The sequence below is a fragment of the Ursus americanus genome, chromosome 30 (genome assembly GCF_024610735.1).
Source record: "Ursus americanus isolate L20-20 chromosome 30, mUrsAme1.1.p, whole genome shotgun sequence".
NCBI classification, from domain to species: Eukaryota; Metazoa; Chordata; class Mammalia; order Carnivora; family Ursidae; genus Ursus; species Ursus americanus.
Window position 1 is genome coordinate 11,881,955 of NC_142156.1, and position 19,847 is coordinate 11,901,801.

Consider the following 19,847-nt stretch of genomic DNA (forward strand, 5'->3'; position numbering starts at 1 on the left):
CGCCTGTCTCTGTAGCTAGTTTTACTGGAACTTGCCACATCCATTCATGCGCACGTGGTCTCGGGCTGATCTTGGCCACGCAGGTGGGGCTGAGTAGTTTCGGCAGAGAACATACGACTTGCAGAGGGCTTTTACAGAAAAAAATTCATCGACCTCTGGGCTAGAACGTTTCTCCTGTCCTCTCGCATTCCTTCTTCCTCTCTCATACCCTGTGAGGATCTGAAGCGGTGTCTTGGGGCGCCTGGGTGGCGCAGCCGTTAAGCGTCTGCCTTCGGCTCAGGGCGTGATCCCGGCGTTCTGGGATCGAGCCCCACATCAGGCTCCTCCGCTAAGAGCCTGCTTCTTCCTCTCCCACTCCCCCTGCCTGTGTTCCCTCTCTCGCTGGCTGTCTCTCTCTGTCGAATAACAAAAAAAAAAAAAAAAAAAAAAAAAAATGAAGCGGTGTCTTAGTGGACAAGAAAGGAATATATACACACGCACACATAGATAATGTGTATAGTAGAATACAATATATAGTGTATATAGAGGAATATAATGTATAGCATATAGAGAGGAATACTACATATATGTAGTGTATATATTATATAGATATTCATATCGTGTGTGTGTATACACACACACACACACACACACACGTATATATATATGGAACAATTCGCTCTTTTCCCAATCAAGTCTTAGTAGAAAGTCTGTTTGATACTGAGAGCTGATCTGTTACTGAGCAAAGTTTAATCTTAAAAAAAATACCGTGTATCTATTCTTAAGATATTTTGCACATTTTTCAAGTACATATATTTATATATAACATATATATTTAACCACACACTATAACACATATATAAATTTATATACATAAATATATAATATGCTGTTATATATTATACTATTGTATAGTATATATAAATATACAAATTTGTACACATAAATATAATACATATGTATTATACTTGAATGTATATTATATATAAATATACATATAGATAATACTATACTGTAATATAGTATATTATATACAGTATATGCTATGTACTATAAATATGTAAGTTTATATATACATATATATATAGAAGCATATATATATGTTTAATTTCTAGGAATCTATAAACAACCACATTTTTATATCTGTCAACTAAATCTGAGATTCCAGTTACCAAGAGCCTGATAGAAGCCATATGGGAAACAAAATCCTTCTCAAATTTGATCTTCAATTTAAAACTTACTGAAAAAATAATGAACCATCATTGAAATATTAAATAACGATTGGCCACATTATTTCATGTCTATACCTCTGTTCTCTAGAGGTTTTTTTTTTTTTTTGGTTTTGTTTTAATAAAATAAAGAGAAAAAATTCAAGCCTAAAATACTGCATGTCATTTTACAATGATGTTTTATTATTATCAAAGAATGCTCCTGGTACTCTGTTCCAATGGTTTCTAAGTCAAAGCCTGAAAGTAACAGCCTCTTTTGTATCCTTCCAGAATATGTTTCCATACAGGGGAGAGTATCCAGCCTAGTCTGGGCACCGACACTGCACACGGATTTAGGAGACATTAGATGTCTCTTCCTCTCACCCCTCCACACTGTGGCCGGCAAGTCCTGGGAGAGCTGTGTTCCAGATGCTTCCTTTTCCTCCCCCTCCAATGTCTAGACCTTGGCCCACACCACCGCCATCATTTTTGTCTGGGTAACGGCCACAGCCTCCTCTCCAGAATCCCGGAACCCCATTCTTGCCCGCACCACAGTCAACTCTCTACACATTGGCAGAGTGGTCTTTCAAGAATAGAATTAACTTTTGTCATCTTCCTTCCCAAAACCTGTTGGCAGGTGCCTGTTGCTCTCAGATGAAACCCCACCTCCGTACAGGGGCAAGCACCTGGTTGATTGCAGTGATCTCATCCTGCCCCCGATCCCGCCTTCCCTCTCTTCTTCTCGCTCATTGTGAGTTGACCTGCCCTCACCTTGGACTCCCCAGCATTGCCTTTGCCTCACTGCCTGATCCCCTCTCCCTCCAGATCTTTGCAAATCTGCCTTCTTTTTGACATTCAGTTCTCAGCCTAAATGCCATGTCCCCAGGAAGGTCTTACTACCCACTCACAACCACATCACCTGATTTTAATTCTGCACAAAGCTCCTCTTATTCCCCGGTATTTCCCTACTACTTTAGGTGTTTTTCTGTCCCCCCCCCCCACCAGGATACCAGCCCAGGCGGAGCATGGATCTTGTCTCCCTCCTTCACTGCTACAGTCCAAGCACCTTACTGTCCTAGTGATAGTTATTGCATCAATTTTTGGAATTAAGCCAATTTTTGTTTTGTTGCATTTTTCTTGTCCTAGGGAGACACAGGGTGGGGAAAGGAGTGCTTTGAGTAAACATTCCTTGCCAAGCCTTTTCTCTGGATGACTTTGAAAATCCTGTTGTTAATTTTCTTCCAGAAAGGCTTCATTTCCTGCCCAGCCTCGTCATCACTGCATCCCAGTGACGGGCAGCCTCTGTCCCCGGTCAGTGTGGTCCGCAGACCTTCGTGTGTTTCGCCTGAGGCCAGAGGTCCAGGGTGAAAAGGAATTCCTTGGTCCTCTTCATGGATACTTGTCCCTTTTCCCTCGATTTTGAACCTGGCTTTCACATCATCTTTGCTCATAAAGAGCCTCAGTCTGTCTAGAGGAAAGGAACTATCTTGGCAAGAGACCAGCGCAGGAAAGACTCTTACCTAGCAGGTGCCAGATACTCTCTCAGGCACTTTAAATACATTAGTTCAGTCTTGTGAGATAGAGGAATTGTTATGCATTTTTACAGGTTCAGACATCGAGGTTCAGAGAGGCTAAGTGACTTCATGTAGGTCAGACAGCTAGTATGGAGGAGAGATCTAGTTCCAGTATTACTATTATATGTTTTTCTAATTCTAATAAAATACCCATCACATAAAATATACCATTTTAGCCATTTTAAGGTGTACAATTTAGTGGCATTGAGTACATTCATAGCCCTGTGCAACTATCACCACTCTCCAGTTCTGGAACTTTTTCATCACCCCAGATGGGAACCCCAAACCCATTAAACAATCACTTCTTATTGCCCCTCCTGCCCCCATACCTGGCCAGCCACTAATCCACTTTCTATCTCTGTTCATTTGCCTATTCTGGATATTTCATCTAAGTGGAATCATAATGTGTGGTCTTTTGTGTGTGTGTGTGTGTGTGTGTGTGTGTGTGTGTGTGTGTGTGTGTTTTCCACTTAGCTAATGTTTTTGAGGCTGGTCCGCATTATAGCATGAATCAGGGCTTCATAATCCTGAATCACATTCCATGGTATGGATAGACCACAATTTGTTAATCCATTCATTTGTTGATGGGCATTTGGGTTGTTTTCACCTTTTGACTCTTGTGAATAATGCCGCTATAAACATCGTGCACAGTTTTTGTTCGAACACCTGGCTTCAGTTCTTTGGGGTATATGTCCAGGCGTGGGATTGCTGGGTCATATGCTGCTGTTTCCACAGTGTCTGCACCACTTTACAATCCCAGCAGCAAGGTGCAAGTTTCCGGTTACTTCACATCCTCGTCAACCCTTGTTCTGTTTTTGACTTCTTGATCATGGCCGTCCTAGTGGGTATGAAGTGGTATCTCACTGGGCTTTTGATTTGCATTTCCTTAATGACTAATGATATGGAGCATCTTTTCATCTATCTATCTATCTATCTATCTATCTATCTATCTATCTATCTATCTTGACCTGCTGTATATATCTTCTTTGGAGAAATCTCTATTCCAGTCCTTTGCCCACTTTTAGATATATATTTTAGTGTTTTTTTTTTTTAAAGATTTATTTGTTTATTTGAGAGAAAGAGAGAGAGAGTGTGTGCACAGGCAGGGGAAGGGAGAGGGAGAAGCAGACTCCCCACTGATCAGGGAGCCTGACGCAAGGCTCAGTCCCAGGACCCTGGGATCGTGACCTGAGCTGAAGGCAGACGCTCAACCGACTGAGCCACCCAGGCACCCCTATTTAGTATTGTTTTAAGAGACTTTTTGTAAGCATAACTTTCATTCAGAAGTGAAGGGCACAATTTTTGTGTGTGGTTTGATGAATTTGTATGTATCACAATACCCCATTAGTCACCACCCAATCAAGACTGAAGACATGTCCAGCCCCCCAAAGGCTTCTTGGGTCTCATTCCAGTAAATAACCTACCAACCTACCCAGAGATAATCACTCTTCTGGCCTCTCTAGCATAGGTTAATTTTGCCTGTTCTTGAACTTCATGTAAATAGCATTATAATGGAGTCATACAGCACAAGCTCTTTTGTGGCTGATTTCCTTTGCCTGACACTATAACATTGAGATTTGGCCATGTTAAAGTCTAGCCATTTTCTCTTTTTTGTTGCCGTGCAGTGGTCAATTGTATGAGCATACTATGCTTTATTTATCCTTTCTGTTATTGACGGACATTGAGACTAATCCCAGTGTTTGGCCGTATGAATAACGTTGCCATGAACATTCTTGCATGGGTTGTTTATGGACATGGGGGCACTCATTTTGGTTGGGTACATACCCAGGGGTGAAATTTTGGGGTCAGAGCGTATGTTCACTTTAGTAGATATTGCCAGATTAACTTTTTGAAGTGGTTGTACTGGTTTGCGATCTCACCAGAATTTGGGGGGAATTCTGGTTGCTCTCTCTTCTTGCCAGCATTTGGCACTGTCAACTCTATTTTTAGCCATTCTGGTGGGACCTGTACTGGAATTCACTTCACATGTTTTTCGACCAACGTCTCTTCCTCTCCCTCCTCTTTTCCTCTTTCTCCTTCTGTGTCATCTTCCTTTCCTTCTTAGTATATTTCACATAAAGCTGTATATGAGGAAATCATTGCTGTGAGATCATGGAGTTGATATGCAAGTTTATTTTTCAAGTTTTAGCTGTTAAAATACCAAAATTTCACGTGTGTCTCATCTGAAAGCATTGCATATTCGTCCACACCAGGGAAAGTGCAGCTTACAGTGTTTGACCCACTCATGCTTCCTTTTTGCCAGTGCCCGGGTGGATTAAATTCCATGCTTGTGGTGTGTTCGAGCCAGAAATGAAGGTTGTAGCCTGTGGTCAAGGAGCAGAGCAGATGCTGCTAACCATTCTCCGGGTGTTAGACTTACCAGGCCTATGCTTTTCCAACCTTCTCCTTCCCTGGACTCTGTGTGTATTCTCTGCCCCCTCCCCAACCAAGAACGTGGTGCTGTTCTTTGGTTTTGAAAAGGGTCTTGCCTGTAGGCCTCATTTTGGGTAATCAGATCATGACAACAGCGAAGGATTTCAATGGCGCCATTTGAGAGGGAGGGACAGCTCACACAGCCCCGTGTAAGGCCAGTGGGCATCTTTTCCTGTTTGGGGAAATGGTTGCTGGAGGAGCACTTTGCTGCACAGAGCGGTGTGCGAGAATGTGTGCTGTGCCTGTCCTCCAGCCACGCTTACGACGAGCTTGTCTGCCCCCAGCCCTTCATTTCCTCCCAATTGGCTGGGCCAGATGCTCCAGACACCGTTAATGAGATGCTGAAGTTTATGGCCGGGTGAAGGCATTTGAGTTCAAGGGGACACAACCCCACACGCAAGGAAGCTGAGGGTAAAGAGGCCATGTGAGCCCGCAGTTCTGCTTGACTCAACGCCCAGCAAGCTTTTGGAAGAGAAAGTGGTGCAAAGACTAATCATCAGTTTGGGACCCCCGCAGCGATCCTTGCAACCAAGGCTCTGAGGGACAGGTGGCAAGTGGGCATCGATCAAAAGCCTTCGGAGTACAGAGCTGTCTGTCTGCCAGACCTAGGCTGGGGGTGGCCAGGGGCTGGCAAAAGAAATCAGGTGTGTCTCTGCCCTCAAGGAGCCCCTAGCTGGAATTAACTGAGAAGATGCTGCCAAACCAGCCCTCCTGACTTGCAGATGGAAACTGGGCTACATTCCTTTAGAATTCTCCCAAGACAGAAGATGCCAGGTTGTTTTTGCTTGAGTTGGAGCACATGGGCTTAGGTGGGAGTCTATAGACCCATCTTCTGGTCTTGGCTCTGCAACTGTAGGTTGCCTACTTTATGTTAGTTGCTGGGATACAGGCCCATCCCATGTGTGTTAGGGCGCAAGCCATGGGGGAGATAGACATTCACTGAGCAACCACATAAGTAAAAGCAGAATTCCAACGGGGATGCATTTTGTGATGGAAAAGCAGATAGTGCTGGGAATGCATGTGACCTGGAGATCTGACCAGTTCTGAGGGCTAAGGACTGTGCCTCTAAGGAAGTGATGCCTAAAGTAGGTTTCCACTAATAGGATAGGGAATAGTGTTCCTGACAGAAGGAACAGCATGTGCAGAGATCCTGAAGTAGATGGGAATTTGGTACGGTCAAAAATCAGAAAGCTGACCAGAGTGGCTAGAGTCAGAGGGTGACAAAGTGATGATAATACAAGAAGTTCAATAGAGAGTGATCCTTGAGGGTCCCTTGAAGCTTTTGAAAGGAAACCTTTGGGAGTTTTTAAGCAGAGGAATGACATGATACAGTGTATGTTTTTTAAAAGCTCACCTTGGTGCCTGGGTGGAGAATAGATTATAAAGAATCAAAAGTGGGATGGGATTATTCAACCATAAAAAGGAGTGAAGTTTTGATATATTGTTACCACATGGATGGACCTCAAAGCATTAGGTTCATCGAAAGAAGCCAGACGCAGAAGTTCTTACACTGTATAATTCCATTTCTATGAAATATTCAGAATAGACAAATCTACAGAGACAGGTTGGTAGTTGCCAGGGGCGGGAGGGAAGGTCATGTGAATTGTTCAGTTTAACGTGGTTAATACATATTATTTGAATTTTACCTCAATATAAATAAAAAGTAAAGAAAATAAAAAATTAAAAAAGCAAAAATAAAAAAAGTGGGATTGGGGGGTCCGATTCAGGTACACCAGCGGTGGCAACAGCAGCTAAGGCGAGGGAGGAGAGTGGCTCGGACCGGAGTTGGAAGGCTGGCGATGGAGAGTAATAAACCAATTGAAGAACGAAGGGTTCTCAGGATCCTTTTAGTTCAGATATATTCTCTGCAAATTAGGCTTCAGGAAGGTCAGAAGAACTTTACTAGATTCCAACCCTGGAATGAATAATCCTTTGCTGTACCTGGTAAAACAGCGTGCATTTTCCGGAAGCACAGACAATGGCCCCTAAGCTGGGGGTCTTCCCGCCATGCTTGTGCAGCCTCAGCTGAGCCCAGCCCTGGGGCTGTGTCAGCACAGCCTGCCGGGTCAGGGAGCTTTGACTTGCCTGCCTGTGCGGACAGCAGCATGGCCCACCCGGGGCTCATACAGCCCCAAAGGGTAGGGCTGCCCTCGCCAATGCTTCGTGCCCCCTCACTTTGCTGCTTTCCCCAGAATTGGCCTCGATTCCAAGGGAAGACATTTATGTAATAGATTTCTAATATCCTGCAATCCTGGAGAGATGTTCTTTTTAATTACACCTGCAGGATATACTGCAAAATATGCACTGAATCTTACACAGTCATAGTCATTGGACACAGTCATTTGTGTCTGTTTTCCCTCTGAGTGTGCTGAGTAATGAGGGCAGATGGTAAAGGTGAATCCCACATTCTGTCCATGAAGACTTCCTTGGTGGGCGGGAAGTGATGTAAGATTTCCCGCCACCTACTCTGATCATATAGCCATTCACCCCCCACTTTCCCTTTCTCTTACCCTCTTTTCCTCCCCTCTTTCTATCCTCCCATCCTCTTTTCCTTCATTACATCTCCCTCTCCATCCATCCATCATCCTTATATCCTTCAGCCTTTTCATCCATCCACCCATCGATCCTTCCACCCATCCACCCATCCATCCTTCCATCCATCCGCCCTTCCATTCTTCTGTCCATCCACCCATCCACCCTTCCATCCTTCCATCCATCCATCCATCCTTCTGTCCATCCACCCATCCATCCTTCCATCCACGCATCCTTCCATCCATCCATCCATCCATTCATCCATCCATCCATCCTTCCATCCATCCACCCATCCATCCTTCCACCCATCCATCCTTCCGTCCATCCATCCATCCACCCATCCATCCTTCCGTCCATCCACCCATCCATCCTTCCATCCATCTTCTGATCCATCTCTTTATCCATTCATCCATCTATCCATCTTTTGTCCTTTTCATCATCCATCCATCCATCTTCCACCCTTCCACCTTTCCTACCTTCCTCCTTCTTTCCCTTCCCTTCTTCCCTCCACCCTTCTTTCCATCTACCCACCCCTCCATCTCTTCATCCATCTGTCCATCCTTCCATCCATCCATCTGTCCATCCAGCTTTTGATCCATGCATCTGTCTAACATTTATTTATATATACCCCTTCTCCTCTCCGTCTCTGGTCCTGAGTTAGCAAAACAAATTGACGCTCTGCAGTCACTGAGCTACTGTTCAACGTGTGCTGAGTCGGACTTGCTTCTCCTTACACAAGGGATCTGGCCTTGTCATTTGGTGGCCCAGTGCCTCAAGGCTCCCGTCAGTGTTTTGGAAATAATGATGGTATCTATTGCCAGAGGGTATGACTGCATCCATTCATCTGCCAAGGATAGTGGTGGGTTGAGAGTTGCTAGATGTTTCAGGTGGAAAACCTGGCTCAGCTTCAACTTTTGGCTTCTTCCAGGTTAATTCCATGCTATACAGACACCCAGTTTAACCTGCTCATAGTGACGTTAATAACAGGTCACCGGAACCCTCACTCTGTGCCTGGCCCTGTGCCAAGCACGTTCTGTCATAGATTTGTCATGGCATCCTTCTTAGGTAGGTGCTGTTATTTCCCCCCATTGTCCAGGGGAGGAAACTGAGGCACAAAGAGATGAGATCACTTTCCTGAGGTCCCAATCAGGACCTGAGCTCCGGTCTCCCTGACCCCAAGGTTTGCAAGTCTAACTCCAAAATTATCCTGCCATGGTGTAGATGCGTCTTTGAATCTCCACCGTTGGAGACTCTTGTGGAATGAAATGCCACTCCTTTGTTTCCCTCTCTTCTGGGCAGGGAGAGCCCGCTAACATGTGCAGCTATAACGGGAAGTACCTTCCTGGGCCTTGCTGCCGACCCCTAGGGATATAATAAGCAGGGCTGGCAGCCCAACACTGCGAGGGAGTGACTCCACAGGCACACTTTGGATTCCTTAAAGCTGATGAGCAGCAGGCCTCCTGGAGAGGGTGACTTTTAGGCTGCATGTGTGGGAGGCCTCGTCTCTCTCTCTTTTTTTATGTTATGTTAGTCACCATACAGTACTTCATTAGTTTTTGATGTAGTGTTCCGTACTTCATTGTTTGCGTGTGACACCCAGTGCTCATTGCAACACGAGGCCTCCAGTCTTTAATTAAGGCACCTTCCTGAGCTCTCCATCTAGAAGAGAGAACGTTTGCAAGGAGGGTTCACTCTGGTCACAAGGTGGCGCCCAACTCCGGGCTAGACATGAATGGGGCGCTGGGGGTGTGGGGGGAGGGCAGAGTGGTTAGTTTGGGATGCTCTTCTAAATCACACTGTCTTAAACTGATCCCCTAAGCACCCTGGGAAGGGGAGAAGTGTTTCCAAAGCAGATGCAGAAGTTCATTCCATTCAGTTGGTGCCGAGCCAGAGCCAGGGCCTAAGAGATTCAGCAACGAAAACCACAGGATTCCTGCCCTCAAGGAATTACAGTGCAGCATGATTAAGTGCCAGTCATAATCCAGCTTGGTCATGTAATAAGCTTTTAATGAGTACCTACTGTGTGCCAAGTTCTGTGCTAATTGCCAAGGACAGGGAAATGAACAATACAGAATCATTGCCCTCAAAGACCCACAGTTTACTTGGGAGACAAAAACTAAAAGAACAAATTCAGGAAAATAGGAAAGTACAGCCACAGGGATACACTCAGAATATTGTAGATGAATTGAAGAGGAACACCCAACCCAGGCAAGGAGGGAAGGGAGTATCAGGGAAGGCTTCCTGGAGGACTGGACACCAGAGTGGAGTCAGAGAAGACCGATGGGGATTAAGCAGGCAGGGAAGGGGAGGCCATTCTGGGCTATGGGGACAGCACTAGCACAGGGTTATAGCTGAGAAAGAGGGGGATGGAGCAGCCACAACTGGCCAGGTCAGTGTGGGGAGTGGACATTGGTGCCATGTTAACGAGGTTGGGTCTGCCGGCTCTCATTCCATGTGCACTTATGGATACATTTCCCTCTCTTCTTCTTCTGTCTCTCTTCCAGAGCCAAGAAGAAAAGCAAACCCTTGAACCTCAAGATTCACAGCAGCGTGGGCAGCTGCGAGAACATTCCTTCTCAGCAGCGCTCCCCGCTCCTGTCGGAGCGCTCCCTCCGCTCCTTCTTTGTGGGACATGCACCTTTCCTGCCCTCCACCCCTCCCGTCCACACCGAGGCCAACTTCTCTGCAAGTAAGTCACCCCCCCAGGGTGCTGCCCCTTCTTGTCTGCCAGGTGCACGCTCCCTGTTCCCTCTCGAGATATGCTCATGAAGTGCTTTGAACATGGCTCATCCGCCTCCCACCTGCGCCACTCCCACCCCTTGGGATGGTTTCGAAGGGAAGGGGCGTAATTAGCACTGGGAGGTTGACTGGCTGTTGTCATTGGTCCTGCGTTCCTACTCTTTTTGCCTGCAGGTGTGTAGGGATGACAGAGGGAAGCAAGCATGCAGGGCTTGAAAGGAATCATCAGCTTTTTCTCTCTGCTTCTCAGCTGCCCAGTCACAGGATTTTTCTTGGGCCACTGTGGATCAAGCAACTATGATTAAATTTTGTAATTTTGCCCCCCCCCCCACTCAGGTCAACACATATCACCTTTCATTTCAAAGATGTATTTGGGTTCAAACTGGGCTGAGCATGGCCTGGGGTGGTTTACATTCTGCTCCCACGAATTTCTGCTGGAGACAAAGTGGTTATTACTTGGAGCGGAAATGGAACTTTCTGGTGATCAAGGGCTGAGATTTCAGAAGATGTTTCATCTTCTCTGCCCAGGGGCCCGTTTTGCTGAACAGGCACAGATGTGGTCAGAGGGGAGGCCCTGAAAAAAAGCCCAACCAGCCCTCCAGCTCAGACATCGACTTTTATGGACTGGGAATTCGGGAGGAGGAGGGGCTGCCGGAACAGGAAGGGAATAACCGTGGGCCCCCAGTACAGCCACGGGGTGATCAGACTGCTCTGATAAATGATAAGCGATGTTTCCTGAGCACCTGTATATGCTCATCGCCTACACGCATGGCCTCATTTGGTTCTTACAACAAGCCGTTGTGCAGATGAGTTATCCCCATTGTACAGATGAGGAAACAGAGGCTCAGGGACGTGAAAGAACTTGGCAAACTCACGCAGCTGTTGAGTCATCGAGCCCGGGTTTGAGGCCTGTTCTTCCTAACTCCAGAATGTATAAGCGTCACCATCACATATGATTTGATCCCAGATCCCTCAACTCTTCAGCAGGGGACCTTTCTCTAAATTTAGAGTTCTATTCTTTACCTTTACGTGAGGGTTTTTGAATTTTTTTTAGGGAGGCTGTGAACCCACTGAGAAATCTGTTTCTTTCTCTCCCTGGGGAGCTGCACACATAACTTCCAGCCCGGTGTCCAGTGGCAGGACTGTTGGGCTCAGAAGCTCTGCCTTAGCCCCGCTGGACAGTTGGCCTGGGCGGAACGGTGAACTCGGTGCACACGTGTGCATCACGCATCCACTGCAGGAATTGGCCAAGGGTCCAGAACCAGAAGAGACCCATGTGGACATCAGTGAGGAGAAGTTCCAGAGCCTGACTGGTCTCGGGGCCCAGGGGGTGCAGGCCCTGAATCAAGCAAACTAAAATAGCACTCATGACACGTATCAACACCAGAAGGCCAATTTATTCATTTGTCGAGAGAAATCACTGTCAGACCAGAGCTACTCGCTGGGGGTGGGCCTGTGTGGCAGTCAGAGGGTGGCTTGGGAGCCCAGACAAGGACAAGGGGGGTGATGACGTATCAAATGTGTCATAGCAGCGGGTGAGACAGGATGTCATGGCCCGGAAGGGAGATGCTGGGGGCCAGTCCCAGCTCTTGTCTTTTTGAGCAGCGTGCCTGACCCCGAGCAAGTGCAGAGCCTTTCTGAGCCTCAGTTTCTTCATCTGTAAAATGGGGCTCACAATAGATGCCCTCCATAGGTGGTTGTGGGGATTAGATCGGACATCAAGTCATCTGCACAGGGTCTGGTACACATTTAGTGCTTAATACGTGGTAGCTGGTGTGGCGATGTTAATTAGCTCCTTTTCCCTGGCAGCGTTTACATCCTCTGACTTTATGACTAATTTGGGGGCTATGGGTAAATGCCTTTCAGTCCCCCCTCCCCACGCTTCCCCGTGGTCCTAAGAGTGCTTGGAATTTACCTTGGCCTGAGGCTGGGAGGCTGCCTCCAGCCGCCATCTGTCTCTGGGCATCGCTGTCTCTGGGGGCTGGACCACAGTTCTGCACTTTCGCTCTGTCCAGGATAGAAACATCTTCAGCTTGCTTCAAAAACCATGGACTTGCACATTTAGACCCTTCCTCTCCTGTCAGAAAGTTCTGTGAGGATTCACTGTGGCTTCCAACTTATCCTGCCTGCCCTGGTCTCCATGGGAGAGGAGACGCTTTTCCCCTTGTCTGTGGGCAGCAACAAAGTCCTTAATGAAAATCAGCCTTGAGCACTAAGAGGCCAGAGAAGCATAGTTGGCTCTCTGGACCCTCCTGGTCCTTGGAGGCAGAGAGGTCGCCCTCTGATCTTCCAAAAGGGAGAAAAGTCACATTTGAGTCTCTGTAGGAGAATGAGGGTGTACCCCAAATATTAGCCGGAATCCCATGGACCAGTCCCGTTTCCATTGATCCTAACAAATGACAGAAACAGAGGGTAGAATAGGCTCCAGGTTAGGAAACGAGAAGCTCTCGGTTTGAGTCTCTGTGATGCCGCCAATTGCTTGTGTGACCTCTGTCCCTGCCTCGTCACAGTTAAAACTCACCACAAACATTGAGGCAGGCATTCTAATTCCCATTCTATAGATAAGGAAACTGAGGCTCAAAAGGGCGAATGATCTTGCCCACGTGGTAGGTTTTGAATCCCAATCCAACTCTAGCCTGTATCCCTGCTCTTTGGTGAAGCAAAATCCTTTCTCTGTCTGGGTCTCAGTTTCCCCAGTTGTATAATAAAAGATTCCACAAGGGTCCAGTCTAGAGCTTAGAAATGCTGTGATTCTAAGGCTAACCAGTGAGGTTTTCCTGGGCAAATCTTCTGATCACTTAGAGTGCTGGTTTGAGGACTGTGGGCTGGGGCGCTTGGGAGGACACATGGGTCAGGCTCTAGCTCTGTCTTGCTTGTAATAGTCCTGTTCTCCCCCTACTCTGACCTTCGGAAGAGACCTTTCTGTCTTTGGGTCCCAGTGCCGGCCTTTCTCCCTCTGACCCAGTGGAGGGAGCCCCTGATGCTACGTCCCTGCCAGGCTGAGTCAGTCTGCACCTTTGTCCCTGTTAGTTCTGGCCATGGCTACATGTGAAGAGTGGTGATCCGCCATCTTGTTACCTCTGCTTAGGCGCCTGGGGACAGCATTAGACAGATCTGGCGGTAGAATGGCCAAGACTCAGACCCTCAGGGTACCCAGCCTCCTCTGATGGGTCGTGAGAAAGACTTCACCTCCGTGGGCTTACATTCCTGGTCTGGGAGTGATGAGCAGGGGGAGGGAAGGAAGTGGCAGGAGCCCCAACTTAGAGGAACCTTTCTCTAAGGCTAACTATGGACAAAGCACAAGTTATTAAATGCTACAGCTCGACATGGAAGGTGGTGACTCAGGAGTGGACCTACCTCCCAAAGACGTAGAGAACAATGGAGTGATCTCCCCATCCTCGCTGCATTTATTCTGTATTTCGTTGGGGTGTGCCGCATGGCCCAGATGGTGTCTGATTGGATGCCCTCTACCCATGGACCAATTTGGGTCCAAGCAGCTGTGTGCTGGTGGCTCCTTGTAGGGTATCAGGCTGCCGCTATAAATCCCAATAAAGAGTTTTCTACAGAATGAAAAAATGCTGTCTAGATGGGAAGGAGTGATGACTCATCCTCGTTCATTACCAGCTGGTGGAAGTGATTTGGGGAGTATAGCAACTAAGTGGTTGCTGTCATATCGTTGGGCACTCACCGAACGCCCTGAGTCTATTTCAACCTGCCAAGGATGTAGCGAGGACAAAACGAGGAATGGGTGTAAGTTTCCCAGCACAGGGGCTGGTGGTTAGAGCGCTAAGTCTCAATGAAGGGTAGGTTTGGCAGCTCTTGCTGCTTGTCCTATGCTGGGATAACTTGTAACAATGATGAAAATGATGATAGTAATAGCAATTGGCATTTATTGTGTATTGACAGGGTTGCGGGCACTGTTGATTCAGGCAAAACAATTTACTTGTATTATACTAGCTTCCCAGTTCTCCATCAGCTAGTTTCTATTCTTATCCCCATTTTGCAGATGAACAAACTGAGGCGGGGAGGGTTTGAGTAGCTGGCCCAAGATCACAAGGGCAGGTAGGAAGTGGAGTTTGCGCTCTTTCTGAATTCCCCATTCTGTAATGCTGAGGCCTGCAGCTGCCATGCTGTCTTCGCTGAGACCTGTTTGCTCATCAAATAGGGACCTTAATTTGTCCCGGTTTCCTCCCTGGCATCCTGGTCTCATTGGGGGATTGTGTTGTGGGGGTCAGCCTTGCTCCAAGGATGCCTCTTGTTTATCAGCACGCTGTGCGCACTCAGAGAACAGCACCCACACTGGCTGACAATTTGTTACCCGTGCCCCCCCCCAGACTCCAGTGTTGATATGCAGGGGATCTATTGTCCCAGGTGGTCGCTGTGCTTGGGGCGGGGGCAGGCAGCTGCAGAGAGCAGCCAGAGGAATGAGTTACCGACAGCTTCTGCAACTCATTTATCCCGGACATCTTCGGTAGAAGATGAGGAATGACAGGCTACTTTCTACCGCCTGCAGTGTTCCGGGTGTTTCTTTATTAGCTGTCTGTGGGGGTCTAGGACTTCAGGGCAGCAGCTAGCAAAGGGAAAAGTGACTGATGATTCCCAGACGGCCCCTTCTTGGTCCTTAATAGCACCAGCTGGAGTTTTATACAAGGCCCCAGTCTTAGAAAATATTGTCCTTCGTGCGGTGCCTTGAAAGACGGCGTGCCCTCACCTTGCCCTGTCTCACCGTGCGCTCTCCTCATCTCTTTGCCTAGCATTTCCCGTGCTTTTTCTTGGGCACAAGGCGACAGAGAGTTGACCCTCCCTTGAGGGCCTGGCCCCGTGTGCCTTGAGGCTGAGTCAGAAGGCTGATTTGTTGAGGGAGGCAGCAGGTAGCAATAAAGACCGATGAAGCTGAACTTCGTAGCCCCGAGAAACCAGCCACTGGAAGGGTTATAAAGAGACCCGGGATGGGGGAGATTATATAATGGGGTTTAATGAGGCTTGAGGCTAAGGTTCATTACCTCCCGGAAGAGGACAGAGAAGTGAATGTCTTGACAGAAGTTGGCTGCCTGAGCCATGTTCTCGGCTCACAATTTTGAGATTTTGAGAAATCCGTGTCTGACCTGACTCAGTGGTGACAGTTTCAAGGGGGAACCCATATATCGCATTGGAGTGCCCCGAAGAATGTTTCTACCCCCAGAGCAAGCAGGTAAAAGTGCTGCTCCTCCTCCCGTCCCCCTCCAGCAGGCAACCCTTGTTGCCTGGCATCTTTGCTGTATTTTAGAAACTCAGATACCAGCAGGCAGGTCCCTAACACATACGGACCGTCTGCTACTTTCCAGGTAGGTGCTGGTCTAGGCGCTTCTAGGCATTAAAATGTGTATTCCCGGAGACACATAAAATCCAAAAAGGTTCCTGATGAAGAACACTAGTCCTTTGTACCATCCCTCTGTCAATCCTGCTTTTTATTTTATTTTTTTTTAAGATTTGATTTACTTATTTGAGAGAGAGAGAACAAGCAGGGGGAGCAGCAGAGGGAGAGAGAAAGGCAGCCTCCTCACTGAGCAGGGAGCCCGATGCGGGGCTCAATCCCAGGATCCCAGGATCATGACCGGGGAGCCGAAAGCAGACGCTTAACCGACTGAGCCACCCAGGCGCCCCTCAGTCCTGCGTTTTAGCAATCCCTTCTGCGTTTTGTTCTTTTGATAGTCACTTCCACTGGTTAAGCTAGGTTGTACGAGGGCTTCTCAAAGTGTGTCCCAGGCCAACAGCGTCTGCAGCACCTGAAAGCTTGTTAGAAATGCAAACTCTTACTTTCCCCCTTGCAGACCTACTGAATCAGAAGCTCTGGGGAGGGGCCAGCAACCTGAATTTTCACCAGACCTCCAGGGTTTGGTGAAACTTGCACACCAACATTTGAGGATCGCTCGGTTATACGACGGCCTTTTTTTTTTTTTCATATTTCATTTTGAAATAATTTCAAACTTATAGAAAATTTGCAAGAACGCTACAAAGGATTCCTGTACCCTCTTTCCTGGGAGTCATCCATTTTTAACATTTGCTTGCCTTTGCTTTCTCTGTAATCCCCCGCCTCGTTTTCTCTCTCATTTTTGTGAACCATCTGGGACTGGGTTGTCTATACTCTTACGTAACCACACAGAGGTACCAGCTTCAGCAACCTTGACACTGACTCAAGACTTCCATTGAACCTTATTCCTATTTTGGCGATTGTCTCCATAGCACCGTTTGTGGCAATGTAGTTCTCTGGTACAGGATCCAATCCAGGATTACGTATTACTTTAAGTTCTTGTGTCAGGCTTGCATTGTTCTTCAGCCTTTCTTTGTTGCTTGTGACTCCGACGTCTGTGAAGAGCGGGGACCAGGTTTTTCACAGAATGTTTCTCCTTTTGGGTTTGTCCATGGTTCTCCATGTTAGACCCAGGCTGTGCGGTTTTGGCATGATGTCTACTTACGTGGGGGTGTGTCCTTCTCAGTGCATCCCCTCTTCGTGGACCTGGTGTTTGCATTTTTCCAAAGAAGTCAGAGACCGTGACTTTTTTTTTTCAAGATTTTATTTATTTATTTGAGACAGAGAGAGAGAGAGAGACCACGAGCTGGGGGGGAGGGGCAGAGGGAGAGGGAGAAGCAGACTCCCCGCTGAGCAGGGAGCCTGACAAGGGGCTCGATCCCAGGACCCTGAGAAAATGACCTGAGCCGAAGGCAGATGCTTAACCCAGTGAGCCACCCAGGTGCCCTGAGACCATGACTTTTAGGAGAAATCTCCCAATTTTAAAATGCTAGCACCCAATGAAAAATCTTTTAACCCTGTTTGACGCAGTATTAAATAATCCCGCAAGTTGGTGTGCTGTATTCGGTCTTGGGGCTCCCAATTTTTAACTGCTGTTCTAAAATCATAGAGATCAGAACTGAGAGGGGGCTCAGAAATCACTGAGTCCAAGCCCTTATTTTACAGATGGAGAAACTGAGGGAGAAAGTAGAAGGAACTTTTCCAGGGTTTGAATCGGGTTTGAAGCTGGATCTCCTGATATCCAACGAATAGCTTTCTCCCTTGGGCCAAGATGATTGCAAAATTATAGGCTCTGCTGCTACTGAACGTGCTCTAGAGGAAGGTGACACCTTTTGTGCGTACAGAGGGCTCTGTGTGTGTGTGTGTGTGTGTGTGTGTGTGTGTGTGTGTGGTGCATGCATGTGGTTATCAATGTTCTAGGCGAGGCAACTTCTGGGTTTTTATCATCAGGCCTTTCTTCTCTATAATTTTGCAGTTTTGCCCTAGCACAAACCATTTGGGCTCAGCATGCAATAGACAACCTTAGACCTTTTGTTATGATTGCTCCCACCAGGAACTGTGGCAACAAAAATTGGTTGGGAAGTGGTTGGCATTAGTAGCCAGGGGTCATTTATACCTTTTGGAATGAGTCCTGATCCTCGGTCAGGTACGCTCTGTCGGCGTGGGCAGTCCCATTGCCTGTCATCAGGACGTATGTCTGACTGTACCTTTGTCCCAGTAACATCCCCCCCACCCCGGGTGAGTACTTCCACGGATTTCAGAGCAACGAGAAAAGAAGTAGCAAGTAATGTTACTATAGAGCTAAGCAGTGTGCACCTGGAATTCATATTCCTTGCCCGGGTTCCTGCATCCCTAGTCTATAGATGAAGAAACAATAGGCCAAGAGGAGAAATCCAAGCATATAGCTTCAGGTTACACAGCACATCAGAGCCGAGAGTAGAAACCGTGGTACCTTCAGACTCCCAAGTTGCATGTGCTGTCTGTACATAATCTGGCCTGACTTCATTTCCATGAGACAGTGGGTCAGGGTATGGTGGGTTGTTTGGATCAAATTTGTTCCCCTCCCCAATAAAACTAATTCATCCCTAGTGGCCCCGTCTTGTACATCTACCCAATTGAGCAAGTCTGTATTTTATCTAGGTGTGATCTTGGGCCCTTCCTCTCCATGATGCCCCATTTCCAGGTCTTCTTGAGTTGACCTTCTAAATCGTGGTTGGCAACCTTTCTGTAAAGGCCCAGGTAGGAAATACTTTCAGATCTGCAGGCCATATGGTCTCTGTGACAACTACTCCATTTTGCCATCTAACACGAAGCAGCCATAGACTGTCTTCCAATAAAGCGGGTGTGGATGTGTTCCAATAAAACTTTATTTAAAAACTCTGGCAAGGGGCCAGATTTGCCCCATGGGTTATAGACTGTGAGTTCTGTTCTTCCAGTTTTTTTCATCTCCTCCTCCATCATCACACCCTGGTCCAAACTATTCAGTAGTCTCCAAATAGATCTTTCCCCATCCAGTCCACCAAAGTGATCTGGCCCCCAAACCCAGGTTAAGATTCTACCATGATCTTAAGCGAACAGCATTTTGTTCTGTTTTGAACCCACAGGTGACTGGACACTCTGTCATTGTTGTCACTTCGTCTCAATCACTACTTCCTTGGGAAAGCATTTCCTAACTTCCAAGTTATATCAGTTATATCTTCTCTCACCTCTCGCACTTTCCTTCTGAAGCACTTATCACAATCCATGGCCATCTGTTTATTTATATGAGTATTTGTTCAGTGTCCTGTTCCCCCAGCATCAGTTCCACGAGAGCTGTGACCACATTGCTCTCACTTGTTACTGTCTCCATCATGCCTTGCATAGAGCTGCACACATAAATATTTTTGAATGGACAATAACATTTTTGAGCATTCACTCTGCAGCCAGTACTATGAGCCTTCAGCTACTCAGGATCTAGAGGACAAAGGAGAAAGGGTTCTGTCACCCTCCAGAGCTGTAGAGCTGGCTGAATTTGGTGTCATCAAGGCAGGAGCTGAAGTTGTTGGACTTTGATGCAGTCTTTGGGATGTTATGGTTGGTCTCCTGCCTTAACTGACCAAAGAAACAGTCACTCAAGCAAAACTGCCAAAAACCATTTTGTTGATGGGAAACAAGCGGTCTTTTCACTGCCAGTGGTGGTAGTACTAACATAGAGCTTGACACTTACAAGTGACAAACAATCCAAGTTGAGCTTTTTCTTTTTTCTTTTCTTTTCTTTTTTTTTTTTTTAGTGTGAAGGTCATTTATTGGCATATGTAACTGAAAAGCCCAGAGGTTTTGTGGGCTTCAGGTATGGCTGGATCAAGGGGCTCAGTTCATGTCAGGTCTCAGTCTCTCTGTATCTCTTGACTTGGCTCTTCTCCAGGATGGTTTCACTTTTAGGCTCCATGTAGTGGTAAGAGGACTCCAGAAGTCCCTTCCCTGCTCTGGTCCAGAATAGAAGAGTGAGATTGTTTAGGTCTGAGTTTCACTGATTCAACCAGCTTGACCATGTGCTCACCTCTAAACCAATCAGTGGGGTCAAACATGTGGGAGGTTAGCTTATTGGCTTTA

At 47.1% G+C, this 19,847-nt stretch overlaps 1 protein-coding gene across 1 annotated transcript in view; it reads left to right on the forward strand.

Annotated features, from left to right (window-relative positions):
• KSR2 (kinase suppressor of ras 2) overlaps nt 1–19,847 on the forward strand; it is a 389,319-nt gene that overhangs the window by 218,383 nt on the left and 151,089 nt on the right. Inside the window, exon 5 of the mRNA XM_087857306.1 lies at nt 10,231–10,415. Within this exon, the coding sequence (XP_087713432.1) occupies nt 10,231–10,415 (185 nt within the window). The remainder of the gene's footprint in view (nt 1–10,230; nt 10,416–19,847) is intronic.